Here is a 22,500-nt window from a genome sequence, read left to right as displayed (position 1 = left end):
AAGTGGCTTGAATTAATAAAAATAAAATGTGGTATTAATAGATTATAATTTTTGTAGTCCTTTTATTGCAATAATTCATAAAATGTGGACACCAAGCCCAGGTTTCATGTCTTTCAACAAGGTACAGGGCATACATTTAATTGATGTAAGAATGACTCAGAAAGAAAACAGTGACTGACTTTTTTATACTTAATTAGAAGTGACATTTTAGTTGATAAAGAGTTCTTTCAATGTACATCGATGCTTTATTAATCGATGTGCCCACTGTCCATGTTAAATATTGTATGATAACAGGGTGACTGATGATTCTACAATGCCTTTGTATGATTGCTGTTGTACATTCCACACCATACTTCGATATTTAATCATCCAGTAACCACCGAATCCATTCATAACATATACAAAATTGTAAAATTTTAAATTCAAGTAAAAACAGTGTCGCACTTCTTTGGTTGAAATTTCTTTGAAATGATTGTTGTTAGTTTTCATAGAGTTTCCCATATTCAAATGAAAATAATTATGATTGCTATAGCGCCCTCTTGCCCACAATATACTGAAGCTCCCCTTTAAATCAGATGATTATATCTTATTTCTAGTGGTCTCTTTATATCATCATGCCATGCAACTCTTTTGGTGCCATAATTTGCTGAAGTAAAGAGATTTTCTTTAACTAAAAATTAATTTAAAGATTATTTATAATTAAAACCAGCCTATAATAGGATCAGCATATGCATTCGGCGGCCATTTTGAAAATATGCTAATTAATATGCAAATGAACCTGTCATCAAATCAAATTGTAACCTTTTCCAAATGAAAGCCCAAGGGCAAAAACCCCACTCTAGAACTTTAAAACATTCAAATTGCCCTTCTACAAGTCACATTATGCCAAATTATTGAATTTTGGCGGCCAATTTGGATTTATGCAAATTAGCCGTCTTTCCCCTATCAGGATTTTTTGGGACTTTTAGTATGTTGTTTTGGGGACCTCAAAGAAATGCATTGTGGTGGAAAAAATTCTGTTGCAATTTGTTCCAATTAAAAGTTAAAATGACTGGACTAATATTGAGCAGGTTACCTGATTGGTTGTAAGTTAGGTATAAATGTAATATAGTCATAATATGATAATATGAATCAGGAAAAGACATAAATTTACATAATTAAAGATGAAATGCACCGTATGACCTTCACAACCCTCCATCTTACAAAAGTAATTTTCTAATAAAAATTAAAAATATGCGTGTTTGCAATCGTGCTTCCTTTTGAAATTATACAGATAAAACCTGTTTTTGGTGCATGGATAATTTAATAAATAAAACCGTCAAATCTGGCGAGTCGCGAGATTAGTGACACAAGTCACGAGGGACGAGTCACGGAGAGCCCAAGCTAGCAGTAGTAAAAAAAGACATGGATATACGAAAATGGCTAAGAAAAGGAAAAAGGTTGCGGTTGTGGTCAGCACGCGCCGTGGTCTGCTGCTTTGTACTTCTGATGTTTAAGTTAAATGTTGTGTTTGGTGCTTTGCATATCCCATATCTAGTGCTTTGTGCAGATCCTTACCTCTGTGTAATTGACGGCTTTAAATGTGGACTTTGTGGTATCTTGAGGATGGTCTTATTTACTGTTGATAGTTTAATATGATGATCGCAGGTCATAGCCTACTGCATCTTATTTGAAAGTGCACTGATTCCGGTGCCAACCTCCCCCGTTTAGTCATTGTATCTCTGGTATATTAATTTTCTAATGCCAATTCTTCACAACACCTTGTATCAGTGCACCTGAATTGGTGCCAATTGTCTAATCATTGAATATCTGCATTGTGAATGTGCCAGTTTGTTGCGGCTCTCCTGCATTCGAATAATTTTAGGCCAAAAACATCTGAACATATTAAATCGAGCTGAGATCAATTTGGTTAGTATGCGACGGCAACCTCAGTATAGATGCGTCAATGCTGCATGAATACAATAGTATACCGGGTTATCAAAAATATTAAATATTATAATTGTGCCCCCCCCCCATCCAGTTCATATGTCCCCCATATATATATTGTTGCGGATTCGCGCCCGCCGGCGTGCGAACGGCCACGTAACTCAAATCGCGGCACGTTGCCCACCGGACGGACAATCCAGTCGTGACCCTCTCGGACTAACGTCGGGAACTAGTCACGGGTGGACCTTTCGGTCTCGCCACGATCGTGCCAATCGGCCCCCGCGTGGGATAGGGTTGCTCGCCAAATTCGACCTACCTAAGTACCCACACGGAGGGTAGACCGGGCGATCGCACTTCGCCGCAGGTCGACTTCGGACACGGGCCACTTTAAGCGACCCGTTCCGTACTATCGGGATAACCGAGCGGTGTTATTCGTCGGCCTCGACGGTTCGATTAATTATCGGGCGTTTTAGCCCACGACCAACCCTTTACGTGAAGCAAGATGGAGATTCAATGAAAGAAAAGACGAAGCGAAGCGGGAAAACAGTTCAACATAACTCACATTTATTTCGCGATGAACGGGAAGCACACATATACAATTACACCAAAAGCACATGTAAAAGGAGAAGAAACACAATATTACACAAAAAGCAAATATAAAAGAGAAGACAATGCAGAGCTATCCGACTACCGAGCACACGGCAACACTTATACAATTTTACTTCACAGACGGCGCCGACAACACAGATACCCAAAGCAAAAGAAAAAGAACCACCCTCCAGGATGAGGGGAGTAGGCGGGCCTGGGGCCGAGACCGTGTCGGGCCTACCCGTCTGATGATGAGACGCAGACCGGCGGTGGCGCCTCAACTCCGCGGGCCTCGCGGACAGTGTCTGGTAGGGGGTGGGAAAGGGGCCCCCTTCTCGCACTATCTCAGCGCGGGGGGGAACAGGAGGGGGTTGTTGATGCTCGGGGGATGGCGGATATCACCCTGTCTCGGGTCCCGCGACGAGCGTCTCCTCCTTGACCTCGGTCGCGTTGCTGGCCTCTCCCTCTGCAGCTCCCGGCACCGACGCGAGCACCCCCTCGTCCGCCTTCGCCGCCGCCACCTCTCCACAGCTCCGTCTAATCGCCCTCTCCGTCTCCTCTCTTGGCTCGTCTCAACTCTTCACTCTTGACTTCTCCCCTCCGAACCCTGACTCTTCTTCCCAGCTCCACCGACAACTCGTTCCAACGCACCACTCTCCACTTTTTCCCTCCGAACTGCCAACTGCGAACTGAACTGTTTGGCGAGCGCGGCCGTTTATATCCCCCGTGGCCTCGCTCTCCCACCTTTGACCCTTTACCTCCGACCCTTCACCTCCAACTGGCTCCCCATTGGACCGAGGAAAAGTGGGCGTGAATGCTTTTTGATCCATGAATTTGCATCTCGCGTCCTCACTCCAACGCCCTGGAGGCGGGGCCAAATCGCCCCAGCTCGCCGATAGGACGGAACAGAAGTGGGCGTGAGTCGTTTTTGATCCGTTTTTCTCGGAAAGTCTGTGATGTCTCTGAACACGCTGCTCGGTGCGCGCCCCGCACGAGTCCAGCATCGGCGCCCACAAGTGGCGTGGGAATGACGGTGATGCGATGGTGGCGAGTTGTGACGGTAAAGGTCGTGGCTGTTGTTGTGAAGCGGCGTTGTGGTTGGTGGTTGTTGTTGTGAAGCGGCGTTGAGGTTGGTGGTTGTTGTTGTGAAGCGGCGTTGTGGTTGTTGTGAAGCGGCGTTGTGGTTGGTGGTGGTAGTAATGGCGGCTGGTCCAAAATAAAGATAGTAAAAGAAAAACGGCTATCCTGAAGAGTCGCAGCCCGACTGAATGACATTTATTCCCTCGAAACAACGGGTTTGGGCCTAACTACACATATACTTACAGAGATATCTCACCTAAGGGACCTGAATGGTGGTTTGTGAATTTCGTCAACCACAACAATATATATATATATATATATATATATATATATATATATATATATATATATATATATATATATATATATATATATATATATATATATATATATATATATATATATATATATATATATATATATATATGTACATAGTTCTGGGGGCAGCCAGGAACAATTTGAATAATAAAAAGGGCTCTTCTGGCTAAAGAGTTGCATCGGCTCCACCTTTTAGGAATGAGTTTAGCAAAACTTGAGGCCATACATGACATAGGATTGTCCTGCCACCAATACCAGGAAGAAAATGTAATTCTTAATTTTATTGACCAGTTTTGTAAACCAGGGTTTATGTATAAAAAAATTCATGCAGTCATACAGGGTGTCACAGATTACCATTCTATATTCAAACCATAATAAATAAATAAAGTAGGTTACAACAATGGGGTATGCTGCATGTGAAAGAACATTTGTTAAAGTTTTATTGTTAAGATTTGTCATGATCTGTATTCAAGGTGTCACGTGAACATCCACCGCAGCGTTACATCTGTCTCTCCTTGATTGCTTGAAATCTACAGCTCTCAAAATTATTGGAATCTCCTGTGATGAGGCTGATCAGCACAATGTATGCTCCTCTCACATCTCACGCAGGTTGGTGGTCTTTCTGTTGTTTACCGTCTATTTTCCGATATTGCTCCCTCTGCTCTCTCAGTCCTCTGACTCTCCCTATCTACTCCAGGATGCACGCATTCTTCTATTAACCCTGCCTGGTTAAACTTCCCAAATTCAGACTGACAACACACCTCAACTCTTTTAATCCTTGCTTCTTCCATCTATGGAACCAAGTTCCAGATGCTGTTTTATCTCAATAACCCCTCTTCGGCTTCAAGCAAGCGGTGGACCGACATCTCTTTTCATCCTCAATTCTGACCCATGAACTTTACTACCCATATTATCCTTTCCTAACCAAACCATCTTACTTGCTCGTCTCAGTGTTTTCTCCCCCCCCCCAAACTCATCCCACCCCCTCTCCCCTTTTCCTGTTTGTTCATTCCCTTGATGTTTATCCCACTGTCAGCTCTACCTTGCTCTTCCATGAGACTTGCTTCTGTAAAGACAACAAGGATGCAAGTCCTCATCAAGGACACAGTCCTCCAACCGCACCTCAGAAATGGGACGTGTAGATTACACATTAAAAAAATGAAACAACCAAATATATGATATAAAGTGTATACAAATAAATAAACAATTCAAAGTAGTGTTTTGGCAGTCGAGAAGGGAATACAGACATAACTGAACAATTAGAGGTGGAATGTACACAGTGAAGATGGTAAAGTATATATAAATGATATGTAAATGTGGAAAAATTACACGCCCAGACCAGGAATCAAATCCATGTCCTCTGGTGGACCGGCATCACTTTTTCATAGAGTTAAGTCTGTTTCTGGTGTATGTTCCCCCTCCATCCCCTCCCTTCAAATGGCCGCACTGCTGATACCGCACGTGAAAAGGCTGAATGCCTAAACTCGGTGTTTGCTTCTAAATCATGTGCCCCAAACCCGTCGCTTTCTGTACCCACCTTACCCAGTCATACCCAGCTGTTCCTGGACTCTGTGTCGTATTCTCCTGACAAGGTGGAGAGCTTGCTGTCAAACCTCGACTCAGATTCTGCATCCGGTCCAGATGGCATCAGTCCACATGACCTAAAAACCTGCTCTTCTGCTCTTGCTCACCCTCTCTCTGTTCTATTCACCCTCTCATTTGCTCACGGTCATCTACCCTCTGCTTGGAAATCAGAAAACATCACTGCTCTGCATAAAAAAGGTGCAAAAACAGATCCTTGCAACTACAGACCAATCAGCCTTCTACCAATTATTATCAGAAGGTTATGGAATCCATCATCGCTTCAGATATTAAATCCTTCCTCTTCTTGATTTCAATGGCTTGATTTCTGATCATCTATTTGGATTCAGACCAGGTCACTCTATCCTGGATATGCTGCTTCTGCTCTCCCAACAATGGATGGAGATCCTCAATGCCAGACATGAAATCAGAGCTATCTCCCTAGACATATTGTGTGCCTTCGATTCGGTCTGGCACCCTGCCATGCTCACCAAACTCTCTTCCTTTGGTATCCAAGGTCATCTCCACTCATGGCTCGCAGACTTTCTCTCCTGTCACAGCCAACATGTGGCCCTTAATGGAGTTCTCTCATCCCCTCTTCCTGTCCAGGCTGGAGTTCCTCAAGGCAGTGTTCTGGGCGCTGTTCTTTTTCTGGTTTTTATCAATGATCTCTCCTGCTCTCTGTAAAATTGTCCCCGACTCTCATCTGTCATCCCTCAGATTGGCAAGCAGCAGCCTCTTCACTTTCTGCAGGTCTGGATAAAATCACAAACTGCTCCAACACGTAGAACATGTTTTTCAACCCTGACAAATCTCACACTCTCACTTTGTCATTCCCAAAAGACCATCTGGAACTCCCCCCCACCCCATTGACTTTCTCAATAATCCTCTTAAATAAGCCCTTTCATTCAAACTTTTGGGTCTCTCTATCTGCCATGATCTTTCCTGGGAAAGCCACATCGCCAAGCTGGCTTCCAAAGCCAGTCGCTGATTGGGCATCCTCCGTCGTGCAAAGTCCTTCCTTGGCACACCCGAGCTCCTGAGCACATACAAAGTTTTCATCTGCAGCCCTGTGGAGAACTGCTCTCCCCTTTGGAGTGGTGCTCCTGCCTCTCAACTTTCTCGGCCTCATGCTGTGGAAACCAAGGTATTTAGGATCATTGGTATCTCCCGTGATGAGGCTGAGTCTTTGGGTCTCTCACCACAGGCAGGTCAATGGTCTTTCTGTCTTCTTCCGTCTAATCTCTGGCCTTGACACCGCCCCCCCCTCCCGCTCTGTCTGCTATCTGTCCCACCCATATTTCCACAGGGGACTCAAGGTCCACCAGGAACCCTCTCCTGATTAAACTACCAATATCAAGAATCACTGCTCACCTTCATTCTTTCATTCCCCTTTTTTCCTGCCTTTGGAACAAACTCCCACACTCTCTTGAATCCCACACTCCCCTCCAGGTTTTCAAAATAGCTGTTCACCACCATCTCTTATCTTTCCCCATCCAAAACCATGATCTTTTCTACCCCTGTTAATCCACCCCAAACCCACCTCCTTCATATTCCCTACTTTCCTTCCTGGAAGTCCCTGCAGTGTCCATCTTGTTTACCCCGTGTACCCCGCCCCATCCCTCTCCCTTCCGCAGATCTCCTCATGTTTATATTCCCCATTGTTTTGTGCTTCCCTCTCCCATCCCTCTTGTCTTCTGCTCCCCTTGTTATACGTTATGTGTGTTAGCTCTTTTACGAGCCTTGACATTGTATGGCTGAGATATCCTCCTCTTTCTTTCCCCCTCCACATCCTCACTCTCCCCCGCCCTTTTATTATCCCCGTCAGCGAAGTGCAGGTTGCATTTGCGAGTGTAAGTACCAAAGGCTGCGCCGGCACATGATTTGAGCCCTTGGTCTCGTTTTTCTGCAATACTCGAGAGAAATGCTGCGAATGTTATATCGAAATACCATTCACTGTGGCCGCAGATGTTGCACAGAATCTGTGCATTCTTCACTTCTTAGAGTTAAATTACAAAACTGCTCTAATGTAGACTTTACATGTCATTAAGGGCATTTTAAAGAGTGGTTTCAGGGCTTGAAGCAAGCATTGCATATAATTGGTAGTTTACATGGGATGGTGAATATGGATGCGTTAGGAGTTCTTGAATTAGCTGAAGAGGATGGGATAGGGCAGTTCGCAGACTTTGTGCTCATCCTCCTCCAGAGTTCTCTGGCAGAGGATTTTGATCACTCTGGGAAATGGGCTGCTATCTTTTTTGAAATATCTTCCCATGTGAGCTGATTTTTCTTATTTGCTGTTTAAGCATGCGCAACTAATCTGCTGTTTAGGTGCGCACAACTAATCGGCTGTTTCGGTGCGCACAACTAAAGGCGCTGTCACACCTTGACGTTTTAGCCAGCAATGGCAACGTATAAAAATGTATGTAAAATGTTGGCGTACGCTGAAATTTTGATGTTTTTTTTAAAAAGTTTTGGACATATATATAACGAGTTGGACGTATGCATAACGTATTAGTAACGTACACTGAACGTTTTAATCACATATAGATAACTTATACCAACGAATGCTGAGCGTGTTGTCGGCGTTCACAACCTATGCCCAACAATAGTCTAACGTATGCGTAGCGCGGCAGCGTATCGCCGACGAACTCGTGGCGTAGCCTGTTAAAAACCTGCCACTCGCCGATTTAAATCATAACCGCCTGAGAATTGGAAGTGTCAACATCGCAGTCACACCTTGACGATTTAGCCAGCATATGCCGACCTATGAAAAATGTGTCTAAAACGCTGGCACACGTCGAATACGGTATGGGTAAGTTTGGTTTACGTGAAGAGCACGCTGAAAAACGATGAAGTACGCTGTCATACGTCGTAAAATTTCAAGCATGCTGAAAATTTTACGACGTACTCGCCGTATGGCTCACACGTTCCGCTACGCTGGAAATAAGTTGTAGGCAGGATATGCGATCGTTGACACACGTCGACACAAGTTCCTTGTAAGTTACTCATAAGTCGAAACACGTCGAGGTAATGTTTAGCAAACCCGAAACTTATTTTCTCCGTCAAGGCACATTTTCTTTTTTTCTCCTTGGCTCCGTGAAGGCACGTGACAAAATATCTGAAGTTGTTGTTGTTCTTTTTTTTAATTATTATTATTATTTTAGTCTATCACGAATTTTAAAATATATTCGGACATTTGCTTTTAAGTTTCGATATCGACGTGACAATATCCTCAAACAGAAAATATTCACAGAGGAGGAACTAAGAATAAGACATGAGCAAACTGAAGAGGCAATCGGACATGACGTAACGGCACGTGACAAAATATCGGAAGTTGTTGTTTTTTTTGTTTTTTATAAACGCTGCCAATACGCCATTATACGGTAGCTGTAAATTAGAAACACGTTCATTAAGTTATGTGGTCGTCTGGAAGACGTCAATGAAATATGTCTACATACGTCAATATGCGTTGGAGGTACGTTACACATAGGTTCAAAGCACGTTACTCATAGGTTAGAAAAAAGTTTTGGGTACGCCAAGCATTACCTCGACGTGTTTCGACTTATGAGTAACTTACAAGTAACGTGCCTCAACGTGTGTCAACGATCGCATAACGTGCCTCGACGTGTGTCAACGATCGTGTAACGTGCCTACAACACGTTACTCATAGGTTATAAATAAGTTTCGGGTACGCTAATCATTACATCGACGCGTTTCGACTTATGAGTAACTTACAAGTAACGTGTGTCGACGTGCCTCCAACTTATGGCTAGCGTAGCGGAACGTGTGTGCCATACGCCGGCATACGTCATAAAATTTCAAGCATGCAAAAATTTGAGGACAACCACAAAGTACAACGATGAAAGCCAGCGTACTACGATGTATGGCAGTGTTTTTCAGCGTGCTCTTAACGTATACAAACTTACCCATAACGTATTCGACGTGTGCCGGCGTTTTAGACAAATTTTTCATAAATCGGCATACGCTGGCTAAATCGTCAAGGTGTGACAGGGCTTTAATCAGCTGTATAGGCGCACACAACTAATCGGCTGTTTAAGCATGCACAACTAATCAGCTGTTTAGGTGCACACGCAACTAATCAGCTGTATAGGCGCACGGAACCAATCAGCTGTTTAGGTGCGCACAACTAATCTGCTGTATAGGCGCACGTAACTAATCGGCTGTTTAGGTGCGCACAACTAATCTGCTGTATAGGCGCACGTAACTAATCGGCTGTCTAAGCGTGTGCTACTAATCTGCTGTTTAGGTGCACACAACTAATCGGCTGTTGAGGTGTGCACACCTAATCAGCTGCATAGGCGCACGCAACTAATCAGTTGTCTAGGCGTGTGCTACTAATCGGCTGTTTAGGTGCGCACAACTAATCAGCCGTTTAGGTGCGCACAACAAATTGGCTGTTTAGGCACGCGGAACCAATCGGCTGTTTCGATGTGCGCAACTAATCGGCTGTTTCGATGCGCGCAACTAATCGGCTGTTTCGGCACGCGCAACTGATCGGCTGTTTCGGCACGCGCAACTGATCGGCTGTTTCGGCACGCACAACTGATCGGCTGTTTTGACAGCCCAACTAATCGGCTGTTTAGGCGCGCGCAACTGATCGACTGTTTAGGCGCACGCAACTGATCGGCTGTTTTGACAGCCCAACTAATTGGCTGTTTTGACAGCCCAACTAATCGGCTGTTTTGGCGCGTGCAACTATTCGGCTGTTTATGTGCGCACAACGAATCGACTGTTTTGGTGCGCACAACTCATCAGCTCTTTAGCCACGCATAACTAATCGGCTGTTTAGATAAGCAAAACTGCTGTTTATCTCCCTTTGTAAATTGCTAACTGGACATGTCATGAGCTGTGTGCACACAAAAATGTTTTTGTCACCTTTTAAGGGTTAGGCATGTTAGCAAGATGCTCACTAAGTGCCTTTTGTAAATTTGTCTCAAGGCATTTACACAGAAGACCTTCCCCAACGTATTTACGAAGTTTCATAATTGACGGTTCACCTCCTTGAGGAAGGGGCATTTGTAGAGCACAGTTACTAGCTCTCTGACACCAAAAGTGACACAAAAGTCAAATTTCAACAAGTTAATGACGAGATTTGATCAGTATCGAGCAGAAAGTTCTCAAAAGGGATGTCTATTGTTGAATGCAGGGACACTCAAGGGTCACTGCAAGATCATCGACCATTTTCCAGAGAACACTGACTTCGACTCGGCTGAGTACTTGCTACGTGCGTTTCCACAATTGCAATTTATTTTCTTTCTTTTGGGTCCCACAAGTTACTGGAAGTAAAAATTCTCATATTGACCATGGGTTGTATAAATTGGTGGTATTGACCAGGTGCACACGCTTCTCCTCCAGGCATGGTGCGTGCTTCAAGCATCTTCCCCATTCTGAGCGTCACCTTGCTGCTCTTCGGAGGACTTAGCATCGCTGCCAGCAGGTTGTACAAGTCCAAGAACAATATCATCTTGACTGCTGGAATTTTCTTTGTATCTGCAGGTATGAAGAGGCCAATATAGCTGCCATGCCATCTTTAGCGTGTTTTATTTGTGTTTGCACCACTCTTTATGCGTATGTATGTTACGATGTTTCTTGAACCCCCATTAATTCAATGCAAGCCGTGAAAACAAAAAAGTTTCCACAGAGCAGATCACAACATTTATGAATAAAGTTACATAAGCATGTGCTCTCATGTTCAGGTCCATCTATTTATTACAGATGCAAATACGGCAGATTTGAAACACCCCTGCCTCCATATCCCATTTGCTCCACACATGCCCTTTCCCTTCCCACTCTGATAAAAGTTTTCTTCCCTCGATGCCTCATGTCTAGCCTATTTCTCTCCAATCATCCTTCCCTTTCTCAACTTGAAGACTGTCAATTTAGGACCACTCTCCCTTGGTCTCATAATGACTGACCATGGCACATAATAGATACCCCCGAAGATTGATTCCAAAGTTCAGTATTATAATTTCCATCTTTATAACCTTCATCCCTTTATCCAATTCCAGTACTTTTAAAATCCTTATCCTGAAAAATGATCCACAAGTTCTTCAGTCAAATACTACATGTTTGTTTAAAAAATAAAAAAGGTTGAAATTTAATTTTTTCCATCTCCTTTGATACATACAAAACCTGGGAAATAAGACAACACCTCAAAACCTTTCCAAAATGCAAAGCATGTCCACATCCGTTTTGCACTCAAACTAAACTTGACGAAAACAGCTAAAACGAGACAATTCGACATCGTGAGGTCGAGCGATATGCCTCCACCTTTGCTTACTCTAACTTTGACTGAAAACCTCAAGACCATTTGACCTCAATGTCTCATCTGTACATATGTTTCATGTCAGATCAGGTATGGGAGTATGCGCCAGAGTAGTGTATCGCTGCATCCACTTTCTACCGGTACTCCAGGGGCCTCCGTCTGGCCATCCCCCAGGCAGATGCCTGGCCCATCCCCATCTTCTTGAGATGCTGATCAACCTGCTGCAACCACGAGGAACGTGGTCGGCCCATTGGCCTCCTCCACTCACGAGGCTCCCTCGCTGAGAGAATCTGGTGAGCAGGATCAGCGTCAGGAAAACGAGCCACATGTCCATACAGCCACAGCTGATGCTCATGGACAATGCTGGCAAAAATCTAATTTGAGTCTCTCTCAGCAACCGCTCATTGGACACAAATTCCGACCAGCGATAGCCAAGGATTCTCCGAAGAGACCTGGTACCAAAGGAATTAAGTCTCCGTCTCAGATCCCTGGTCAGAGTCCAAGTATCACATCCATAGAGCAAGACTGGAAGCACCGAGGACCTGAAGACTCGGACTTTCGTCCTTCCACACAGGTACCGGCAGCGCCATACCCCATGATCCTGTAAATCAATGACTCCCCAGGCCCGAACCAGACGTCTGTTGACCTCTGGCTAATAGCCAGCAGAGACATGAATATCACTGCTAAGGTAAGTGAATCTCTCCATGACCTCAATATCCTCACCACAAACAGGTACAGACAGGACAGCAGCATCCAAGATGTCATTGAAAGACTGGATCTTAGTTTTGACCCAGGAAACCCGTAATCCCAGTGGCTCCGACTTCTCATTCAGCACCTCAAGGGCCCCCAAAAGGATATCTCGTGTTTCCGTAAAGATGACTGCATCATCTGCGAAATAAAGGTCAGAGATCTTGACATTCCCAAATGATGCACCACAGCTTGATCTTTCCGACATCCTCCCCAGAATCCAGTCCATACAAATGATGAAAAGTGTGGGGGCCAGTACACACCCCTGACAAACTCCAGTAACAACTGGAAATAAGTCAGAGATGGTACCACCACATCTCAGCACTCTCTGTACCAGAGTATAGTTCAGACATCAGATTGATCAGTTTTGGCGGCACCCCACAAAGACCAAGAATCTCCAGAGGGCATCCCGATTCACTGAATCAAACGCTTTACAGAGATCAAAATAGGCTGCAAGCAGCCCCTGCCGAAACTCTCGTCTGCGTTCGGTGAGGACCGAAGAGCAAGGATACGGTCAATCGTTGACCTCTTTGGTATAAAGCCTGACAGCTCTGGATGCTGGTGCTCAAGCAGATGGTGGCGAACCATATCAAGAATAATCCGAGCATAGACCTTGCTCGGCACTGAGAGCAGCGTCACCCCTCGGGAGTTGTTGTAGTCTTGGCGATCACCCTTCCCTTTCCAGAGAGGGACAACAAGGCCCCTCTTCCAGACAATTGGGATGATGCCTGTGTTCCAGACAGAGCACAGAACTGAATGCAACAACACGAGTGCAGAATTTCCACCAGCCTTGAGAAGTTCAGCATGGATGCCACAAATCCCAGGAGCTTTACCCCATTTTAAACCATTTCACCGCAGCCTGTGTTTCCACAAACGAAGGTGGATCACAGTTAAATGGAGGTTCAGTAATAGGGATTGTAATACCCCTGACATCCAACTCGACAGCTGGTGGATCATCCTGGTACAGCCATTCAAAGTAACCGGCCCAGCGGGCCTTCACTTTGGACTCCTCTGTCAAGAGCTCACCACCCTCCGCTCCAACTGTGGTACACCGAGGGACGGGCTTGGAGGAACGCAATGCGCGAATTCCCCTTCAAGCAGGATGAGAATCACTTGACCACAGGTGATGCTCTACCCCCTCACAGATTCCTCGCACATAGGCCTCCTTATCCACCATTAGTGCACGTAGTTTTATGCCTCAGCTACCTGAACAGCTCAGCTCTGCCATTCAGCCTGGCCCTATGACTTTGGTCAATGGTATCCAGTGTTCCTTGAGAGACAAAATTATTCTTCACCCGACGGTGCGTTTGCAGACATCCACCGGCAACATCAAGGACGGTGGTCTTGAAGGCACTCCACAACTCTTCAGGATTTCCCAAAGCAGCCAGACCCCCCAATTCTCCACTCAGCCCGTTCGCAAACTCCCTAGCTACCCTCTCATCCTTGAGCTTGCCAACATCCAGCCAAGGCCGGTATGGTACCATTGTCATGGATTTAAACTGAAACTTAAAAGTTGCGACAACAAGCCGGTGGTCAGTATTGAGGAACAGAGCACTCCGGTAGACCCTGCAGTTCTGGATCATCCTCCAGTGACCATCATTGAGGACATGGTCAATCTCCTTTGCAACACCGCCAGCGTTGGAATACCAAGTCCAGCGATGAGCCTGTGGGTGCTGAAACCATGAACTAGCCACCCTAACTCCATGACTTCTTGCAAAGTCAAGGAACTTGGTGCTATTCAGGTTCACAGTTCCAGACCCATGGGAACCAACACAAGTCTCATAACCGTCCCTATCAGTTCCAGTCGATACATTGAAATCCCCCAATACTAGAAGAGTATCTCACCTGCGGCACTGATCAACCACAGACTCGAGCGTGGCATAGAAGGCGTCCTTCACGGTGAGATCACTCGCCTCAGTCAGAGCATGTACAGAGACCAGAGAAATGACACCCAAGGAGTGACGAATCCTTCATCTCATAATACGCTCGTTGACCGGTGTTACCTCAATTATCATTGCATTCAGCTTATTGGACACAGCTACAACACCTCCTTGGGTATGGTAACCATCAGAGTGACCAGACCAATACTAGGTGTAACCACCTGCCATGATCTCGCTGCAATCCTGTCTCAGAACCTCAGAGAGTGCTGCAAAACTGTTGTTCAAACGCTTGAGCTCAGATGATAACAGAGACAGGTGATCATCCTCTATTTGGGATAGGAATTCCAGGCACCCACCCGAAGGGACCGCCTCAGGTTAACCCAAGGAGACCGCCGTCTGGTGGACGACACCTTAGCTCCACTCCGACATACTCTCCCGCAATCTGACCCGGGAATGTTACCCCCTGGTTTCCCTCCTATAATTAAATTTTGGGGGTCCTGAAGGCTTTGCCCCAATCCCATCATCCGGTGAGTTGCCCTGCAAAGGGAAGCTGCACAGGAGGTACTCCCACCGAGTGGGTTTTCAATGCTTTTTTATCCTTCGAGAATGTTTTGCGGAATGAAGGGTTTTACGGTGGCCGGAGTGCAACTTCTGCCACCAACCTCCTCATAAAAGTAACTCAACTGCAGGAGCACGTCCGCAGACATAGTTGGGCACTCGATATGGATGGCCATTGGCTCACTAGGAGCTCCTCCGCCCTTTGTATCATGGTACGTGTAGGGTAGTTTTTTAGTTCAAATCTGTGTAGTGTACCTCAATTACATTTTACCTGACAAGATCTCTGACCTCTTGATGCTAAGATCTTATCCGTTCATCTTTGCATAATAATATCTACTTATGTTTGGTCAAATTCCCATTACTGTCACGGTAACAGGTTTTTACCTAACAGAACCTCTGAGCTTTGACCTATTGATCCAAAAATCAAATCAGTTCACCGTTACATCATCAAACATACTTGTACCAAGTTTGATTTAAATCTCTTCAGCTGTTCTCAAATATCACATTTTTACCTGACATAACTTCTGACCTTTGATCTCTTGATGCTGAAATCGAATCAGTTCATCTTTGCGTCATAATATATACGTATACCAAGTTTGGTCAAAATCCCATCACTGGTTCACAAGTTGGCACGGTAACAGAATTTTTACCTCGCGGGACCTTTGACCTTTTGACCCCATAATCTAATCAGTTCATCTTCACATCATTATACATACTTGTACCAAGTTTGACTTGGATCCCTTCAGCCGTTCTTAAGTTATCACGGAAACGAAAACCTACCACGGAAGGACGGACAGACAGCCAGCCGGATGGATAATCCGAGAAAATAATGCCTCTGGTAACTTCGTTCGCGGAGACATAAAAAATTTGAAAAAATTATTAATCACTGTTCTCCATATTCTCCATAACAATGGTTTCTTGAAAATCTGACGACAAAAGCTAATATGGGGTAAACTGGAGAGCATCTCAAAATGCAAGCAGACAAAATAAACATGGAAGTGATTTAACAAGCTCAAATGAGCTAAGATCCTCGTCCTCTTAATTATGACGTCATAAAAACGAATATGACGTCACTGTGATGTTTTTTAACACTGTGATGTATCAGGTTTGCGAGAAATAATTATCTGTGCTAATGCCCGGCTTGATTCTCACAAACAATTTCCCGCCTTTGGAATAAACTTCCTCACTCTATTCTTTCCCATTCTTCCCTTCAGGCTTTCAAAACAGCTGTTCACCACCACCTCTTATCTTCCCCCATCCAAATCCTCGATCTTTTCTACCCCCGATAATCCACCCAAGCCCACTTCCTTCAATTCTCCTGCTTTCCTTCCTGAAAGTCCCTTTAATGTCCATCTTCCCCTCGCCATGTTCCCCGTCCCATCCCCATCCCTCTCCCTTCCACAGTTCACCTGTGTCTGTTCCCCAATGTTTTGTCCCTTCCACTCCCGCCCCTCTTGTCTCATGCCTCCTTGCTGTGAGTTGTGTGTTAGCTCTCATACGAGCCTCGACCAAGGTATACAAAAAAAAAAAAAAAAAAAAAAAAAAAAAAAAAAAAACAAACTTCAAACAGCTTGCCTAGTTTCAGAGATAATGGTATAGGCGATTTCCATTAGCGGCGATATTATGACATCAACTTTTTTTCGAGGAAGAATTTCCAAAATCGGAGATGGTTACTGCCTGCGGGTGGGCTTTCTGCATATACATGGCAAGTTTCACGAAGATCCGATGAAAACTCTGGATTGTGAAACAAAAAATGTCAAAAATAGGAATGACGTCATAAAAATTGATATGACGTCATAGTGATGCATCATATGTGCGGTAATTCATCTCTGCTAATGCCCTGTTCGATTCCCGCAAACAGAATTCAAAAAGCTTGCCAAGTTTCGGAGATAATTTTTTAGGCGATTTCCATTCGCGGAGATATTTTGATGTATTAACTTTTTTTCTAAGAGGAATTTTCAAAATCCGAGATGGTTACTGTCTGCGCAGGGTATTTTTACATATGTATGCCAAGTTTCAGGAAGTTTCGATGAAAACTGTAGGCTGTGAAACAAAAAAGTCCACAAGAAGAAGATGAAGAACAACAACGTGAGCAAGACTTGGAGATCCTCCATGAGGATCTAAAAAAAACCCCGGCTGTCTCACCCTGCGCTGCAGCGGACGGGCTAATATGGGCTATTTGTACTTCCCGTAACTTTGAGCTCTGGCATTTGACCAATAATTAATTAATCTTCGTAGTATTCTCATAATAAAGGTTTGTTGAAAATTTCATAACAAAAGCTCAAATGGTGAAAAAGTTATGGCCTGAGCATGTACGCATGATTACAAACCCCATCTCCCACTGTAGGATGGATGAGCTATAAACATTGGACAAACATATTTCGAGTCAATGATACAGCCAAGCCAAATGGTAGATTCCAATTCCTGGTTGAATCTATTTTGGTGCCTCAATTCATCCTCCCTCTTCTTCTTTCAATGCTTCATTTGCTTCCACTCCAATATAACTCATTTCTTTCACTCCCCCTCAACGACACAAGTGCTTTGTACCAAACTTATTGCTCGCTGACTTATCTCACGATAATCTTATGATGTCCAACGCCTCGATCCTCCTTCCCTCCCATAACATTCAACAGGGCTGAGCAATATCATCGGCATAATCGTCTACATTTCAGCGAACACTGGCGACCCCAACCAGGGACAATCAAAGAAAAACAATTACTCATATGGTTGGTCCTTTTACTTTGGCGCACTGTCGTTTATCCTGGCTGAGATCGTGGGCGTTTTGGCGGTCCGAATCTACATTGAGAACCACCGCCTTGAACGTGCTCGCCTGCGACCCAATTTCCTCAAGAAGTCCACCATAGCCCGGCTTCCCAGCTACATATACCATTATCGCCGACGCTCACACTCCAGCTCACAGTCCACAGATCCATCACATTCCCACAATACTTCGCCAGTGGCTAGAAAAGAGTACGGTGGCATGGCTGTTGCAGGACTGCAGAACCCGGCAGATATCTCGATGTATACGTTAAGCAGAGAATCTTCAACCAAGACATCGTTCGGTTTGTCATGTCCACCACCTTCCTTTCTCAACTCTGGGGTCGAACGGCTGACCGGTGAGCCAAGTTTCCTGCACATGCACAATTGTATCCACAAGGATATGGTGGACTCACACACAGCCAATGTTGCCAATAGAAGGACGACACCAGTGTAAATTAGAACTCCACCATCCTCACGTCGTGGATACTTGCTTTACTTCCCATGGTCCTCCTCTAATCCTTTTTCCCTTTCAATCACTGTTTGCAAAGTCCTTTCAAGTCACTTTACATTGTTGTGTGGTTTTCACTTATATTAGCAGATTTTGATGATGTTGTTTGTAATGTTCCAGAAGAAAGAAAATCTAGGAAGATGTTAATAGCAAATAAAACATTTGGAAAACATCAATATAAACTTCTCCCTGTATTAAAAGTGATTGTTCAATGTGTCTCCAAGGAAATCAATTTGTGTTTTGCAAAACGATTATTATAGCAAGAATGGCCATTGTGATTTCCCTTTGTATTTGCTGGCGTTTTGTCTTTGTACTTGCAAAATAATATTAAGCACACTTCAATAGTTGAACAATGTCGATGTAACTAATTTATTTCCTTTCCATGTGCCAATTAAAGAAACCCACAAAGCTGTATAAAACTGGATTAGCTGCAGTTGTGCAAGAAAGACTTTCAGATCCTTTCTTCTTTACGGTAGAACAATTGAATAGATGTGATGGAAAAGTTTACCCCCAAAATCAACCGCCTTGAGACTGTCCAAATGACAACACAGTACTTGGTGGTTCACTGCATATTGATATTACACTCAATGCTCCATGGACAGAATCTTGGAAACCACATACGGTGTGTGTGTGTGTGGTCTATATAAACACACATGTACACACATTACAAATATTCACAATTCTCCTATACTGATTGGCGTCATAATTTAATTTTTATGAGTAATTGGCGTCCACAACCATCCATGACCATGTTGTGGAACGTTGGCCGAGGCCCTCACTTTTTAACCTTTATTCGCTCTGAAATTTGTTTTCTCTGCAACCGCTGGAGCGAATGACACAAAACTTTAACTCATGGAGAAATTTTTTTTTGACAAAGTTATATGATGATTGTATGGACAATGCAGGTGGCATTCCAAAAAAGTCTGTTTTCTGTAGGTATGGGTTGCAGGGTGTTTCATGTACCAGGAATAAAAGGCCTCGATCTCCTTCGCTTGGCCATGGCTGAATTAAAGCTGAAAATTAGTCCGTGAGGTATGCACACCAGATTCAATGCATACATTCAAATCCATATATATATAAGTAGTAGGGTAAGAATACTGATTCTGGCTCACTTTTCCCCATGTAAATGAATGGGGGATTTTCAGCGATTCCCTTTTTTTTTCCTTAAAAATAAACCCCCTTTTTATCCCAAGGTATATTTATTTGTCTCCCCTTTTAACTTGGAGGTTGAACCTCATTGAATTGAACACCTGGGGGTTGAACAGCTCACTCATTGAACCTATAAAGATTTGTTCATTCTCAAATTCCTTCAATAGTTTAATTTTCTTTGCACAATAATCCCCATCTAAAATATTGACAAACAAAACATTTGAATCTTTATATTTTTGAAGATACCCCTTTTGTGCCATTACGAAATGATAAACTTCTCTTAATGCTCTTGTTTGACCACCTCCTGAGCCACAGGTTATTTTTTTGTTAAGCCCCGCCCACTTTTGCTAAGCTCCACCCACTTTTTGTGAGGTATTTTTTCTAAGCCACGCCCACTTTTCCTAAGCCCCGCCCACTTTTGCTAAGCTCCGCCCACTTTTCATAAAGTATTTTTTCTAAGCCACGCCCACGTTTGCTAAGCTCCGCCCACTTTTGCTAAGCCCCGCCCACTTTTCATGAGGTATTTTTTCTAAGCCACGCCCACTTTTCCTAAGCCCCGCCTACTTTTGCTTAGCCCCGCCCACTCTTACATCATTTCCAGTTCATCTCTGACTCACAAAGAAATCACTAGAAAATTACAGGATGTTATGGTTTTGAAAAATTTCCCAATGAAGGCTTGCCTAGGCTTGCCCAGGGAATTTCCAAAGGAAACCACACCCATAAGGTCTTCAACCAAGCCAACAATTTCGCCCCAAGTTGTAGCAAAAGCAGTATTTTCATTTCGTATTTCAGATACAATTTCCTGTGAGAGAAAATAATAATGTATTAATTAAGTTATTTAATTATTAAATGAGTATGCTTCAATCAAAGTTTGAAAATAGGAAAATAAAAATCTTACCTCAACAGATAAGAGGTTTGAATCCAGTTCATCAACTTGAAGGTTTAGTTCCATACAAGACAGAGAGTTCCAAGGAACACCAAAGTCATCCCACTCAAGGTCTTGGTCGCTCATAAGGTCTTCAACCAAGCCAACAATTTCCCCCCAAGTTGTAGCAAAAGCAGTATTTTCATTTTGTATTTCAGATACAATTTCCTGTGAGAGAAAATAATAATGTATTAATTAAGTTATTTAATTATTAAATGAGTATGCTTCAATCAAAGTTTGAAAATAGGAAAATAAAAATCTTACCTCAACAGATAAGAGGTTTGAATCCAGTTCATCAACTTGAAGGTTTAGTTCCATACAAGACAGAGAGTTCCAGACAAGCACACAGCACACCATTGCCAGCAAAAACAAATGTTTAAAATGGAGCCTGGGTTTGAAGCTTTTATAGAGAAAGACTGGTGGGTGTGGTTTCCTTTGGAAATTCCCTGGGCAAGCCTAGGCAAGCCTTCATTGGGAAATTTTTCAAAACCATAACATCCTGTAATTTTCTAGTGATTTCTTTGTGAGTCAGAGATGAACTGGAAATGATGTAAGAGTGGGCGGGGCTAAGCAAAAGTAGGCGGGGCTTAGGAAAAGTGGGCGTGGCTTAGAAAAATACCTCATGGAAAGTGGGCGGAGCTTAGCAAAAGTGGGCGTGGCTTAGAAAAAATACTTTATGAAAAGTGGGCGGAGCTTAGCAAAAGTGGGCGGGGCTTAGGAAAAGTGGGCGTGGCTTAGAAAAAAATACCTCACAAAAAGTGGGTGGAGCTTAGCAAAAGTGGGCGGGGCTTAACAAAAAAAATAACCTGTGGCTCAGGAGGTGGTCAAACAAGAGCATTAAGAGAAGTTTATCATTTCGTAATGGCACAAAAGGGGTATCTTCAAAAATATAAAGATTCAAATGTTTTGTTTGTCAATATTTTAGATGGGGATTATTGTGCAAAGAAAATTAAACTATTGAAGGAATTTGAGAATGAACAAATCTTTATAGGTTCAATGAGTGAGCTGTTCAACCCCCAGGTGTTCAATTCAATGAGGTTCAACCTCCAAGTTAAAAGGGGAGACAAATAAATATACCTTGGGATAAAAAGGGGGTTTATTTTTAAGGAAAAAAAAAGGGAATCGCTGAAAATCCCCCATTCATTTACATGGGGAAAAGTGAGCCAGAATCAGTATTCTTACCCTACTATATACTATATATATATATATATATATATATATATATATATATATATATATATATATATATATATATATATATATATATATATATATATATATATATATATATATATATATATATATATATCCCGATATTTGGCCATTTTAATGTTACAAGGATGATGAACCTGAGCAACCGGATGTTATTGGTGATGACCAGAAACTCCTCAAGATGTTTTCTACTTAGCATGTAAATACACTCTCACCTGAAAAACCTGAAACTTCGACGTGACATGAAAGCCAAAATAATGCGTGTTGAGGGAATGCCATGTAAAGAACATGCCTGGTGTTGGCTTAATGGTTAGGATGGTGGGCTTGGGATCTGAGAGTTACGAGTTCAAATCCAAATTGAATTAATATCAGGTGGGGTTGACTCAGCCTGTCATCCTTCCGAGGTCGGCAAAATGAGTACCAGCTTTCTGGAATGATAGAGTCATTCGAGTATCCTGTGTCGGAGTGATGACCCGTCCAGGATTGTGCCAAATTGCCCAGGAGACTGCTTCGGCAGCACCGACGCTCTTTACACAGAGTGCAGTCCCATTGGATTTTGGATTATAAACAACTGATGTTCCCATCGTATTACCTGCTTGAACAGCCAACTTAAAAGTGACATCCAGACTAGAAATACCCCTGCCATGCTCAGAGTGCAATATAAAGGGAATTGAACACTGTACATTGGTTTGCATTGTTGTGTGTGTTAACATGTACATTTATTTAAAAGGAGGGAATTTTTTTTTTCAATAAAATGCAAGGAAGACATTGCCATCAAGTTTATAGCAATGCCACGATTACATGAAATATCTGTATCTGTGTTTGTAGACTGGGCTGAAGTGGCATTCAATTACTTGCTTTCAAAGGAAGTACGTTTTACACACCATCCCTGCAATACTGTGGTTTTTAAAAGGGGCACTTTATTTTTTAAATTCCAAGACTGTTTTTTTTATTCCTGTTGAACATTGCTTGTGTATCT

The 22,500-nt window shown here is 43.3% G+C and overlaps 1 protein-coding gene across 1 annotated transcript in view; it reads left to right on the top strand.

The window, feature by feature from the left end:
- Positions 1-20,286, top strand: part of LOC147011937 (voltage-dependent calcium channel gamma-2 subunit-like) — a 71,306-nt gene extending 51,020 nt beyond the window's left edge. The window contains exons 2-4 of the mRNA XM_085857683.1: positions 10,664-10,741; positions 10,873-11,013; positions 17,601-20,286. Of these exons, the coding sequence (XP_085713809.1) occupies positions 10,664-10,741; positions 10,873-11,013; positions 17,601-18,181 (800 nt within the window). The 3' untranslated portion in view covers positions 18,182-20,286. The remainder of the gene's footprint in view (positions 1-10,663; positions 10,742-10,872; positions 11,014-17,600) is intronic.
- The last annotated feature ends 2,214 nt before the right edge of the window (positions 20,287-22,500 follow it).

The sequence above is a fragment of the Eptatretus burgeri genome, chromosome 15 (assembly GCF_056783735.1).
Source record: "Eptatretus burgeri isolate ZD-2024b chromosome 15, Ebu_testis_v1, whole genome shotgun sequence".
NCBI classification, from domain to species: domain Eukaryota; kingdom Metazoa; phylum Chordata; class Myxini; order Myxiniformes; family Myxinidae; genus Eptatretus; species Eptatretus burgeri.
This window is presented reverse-complemented; position numbering and strand designations above follow the sequence as displayed.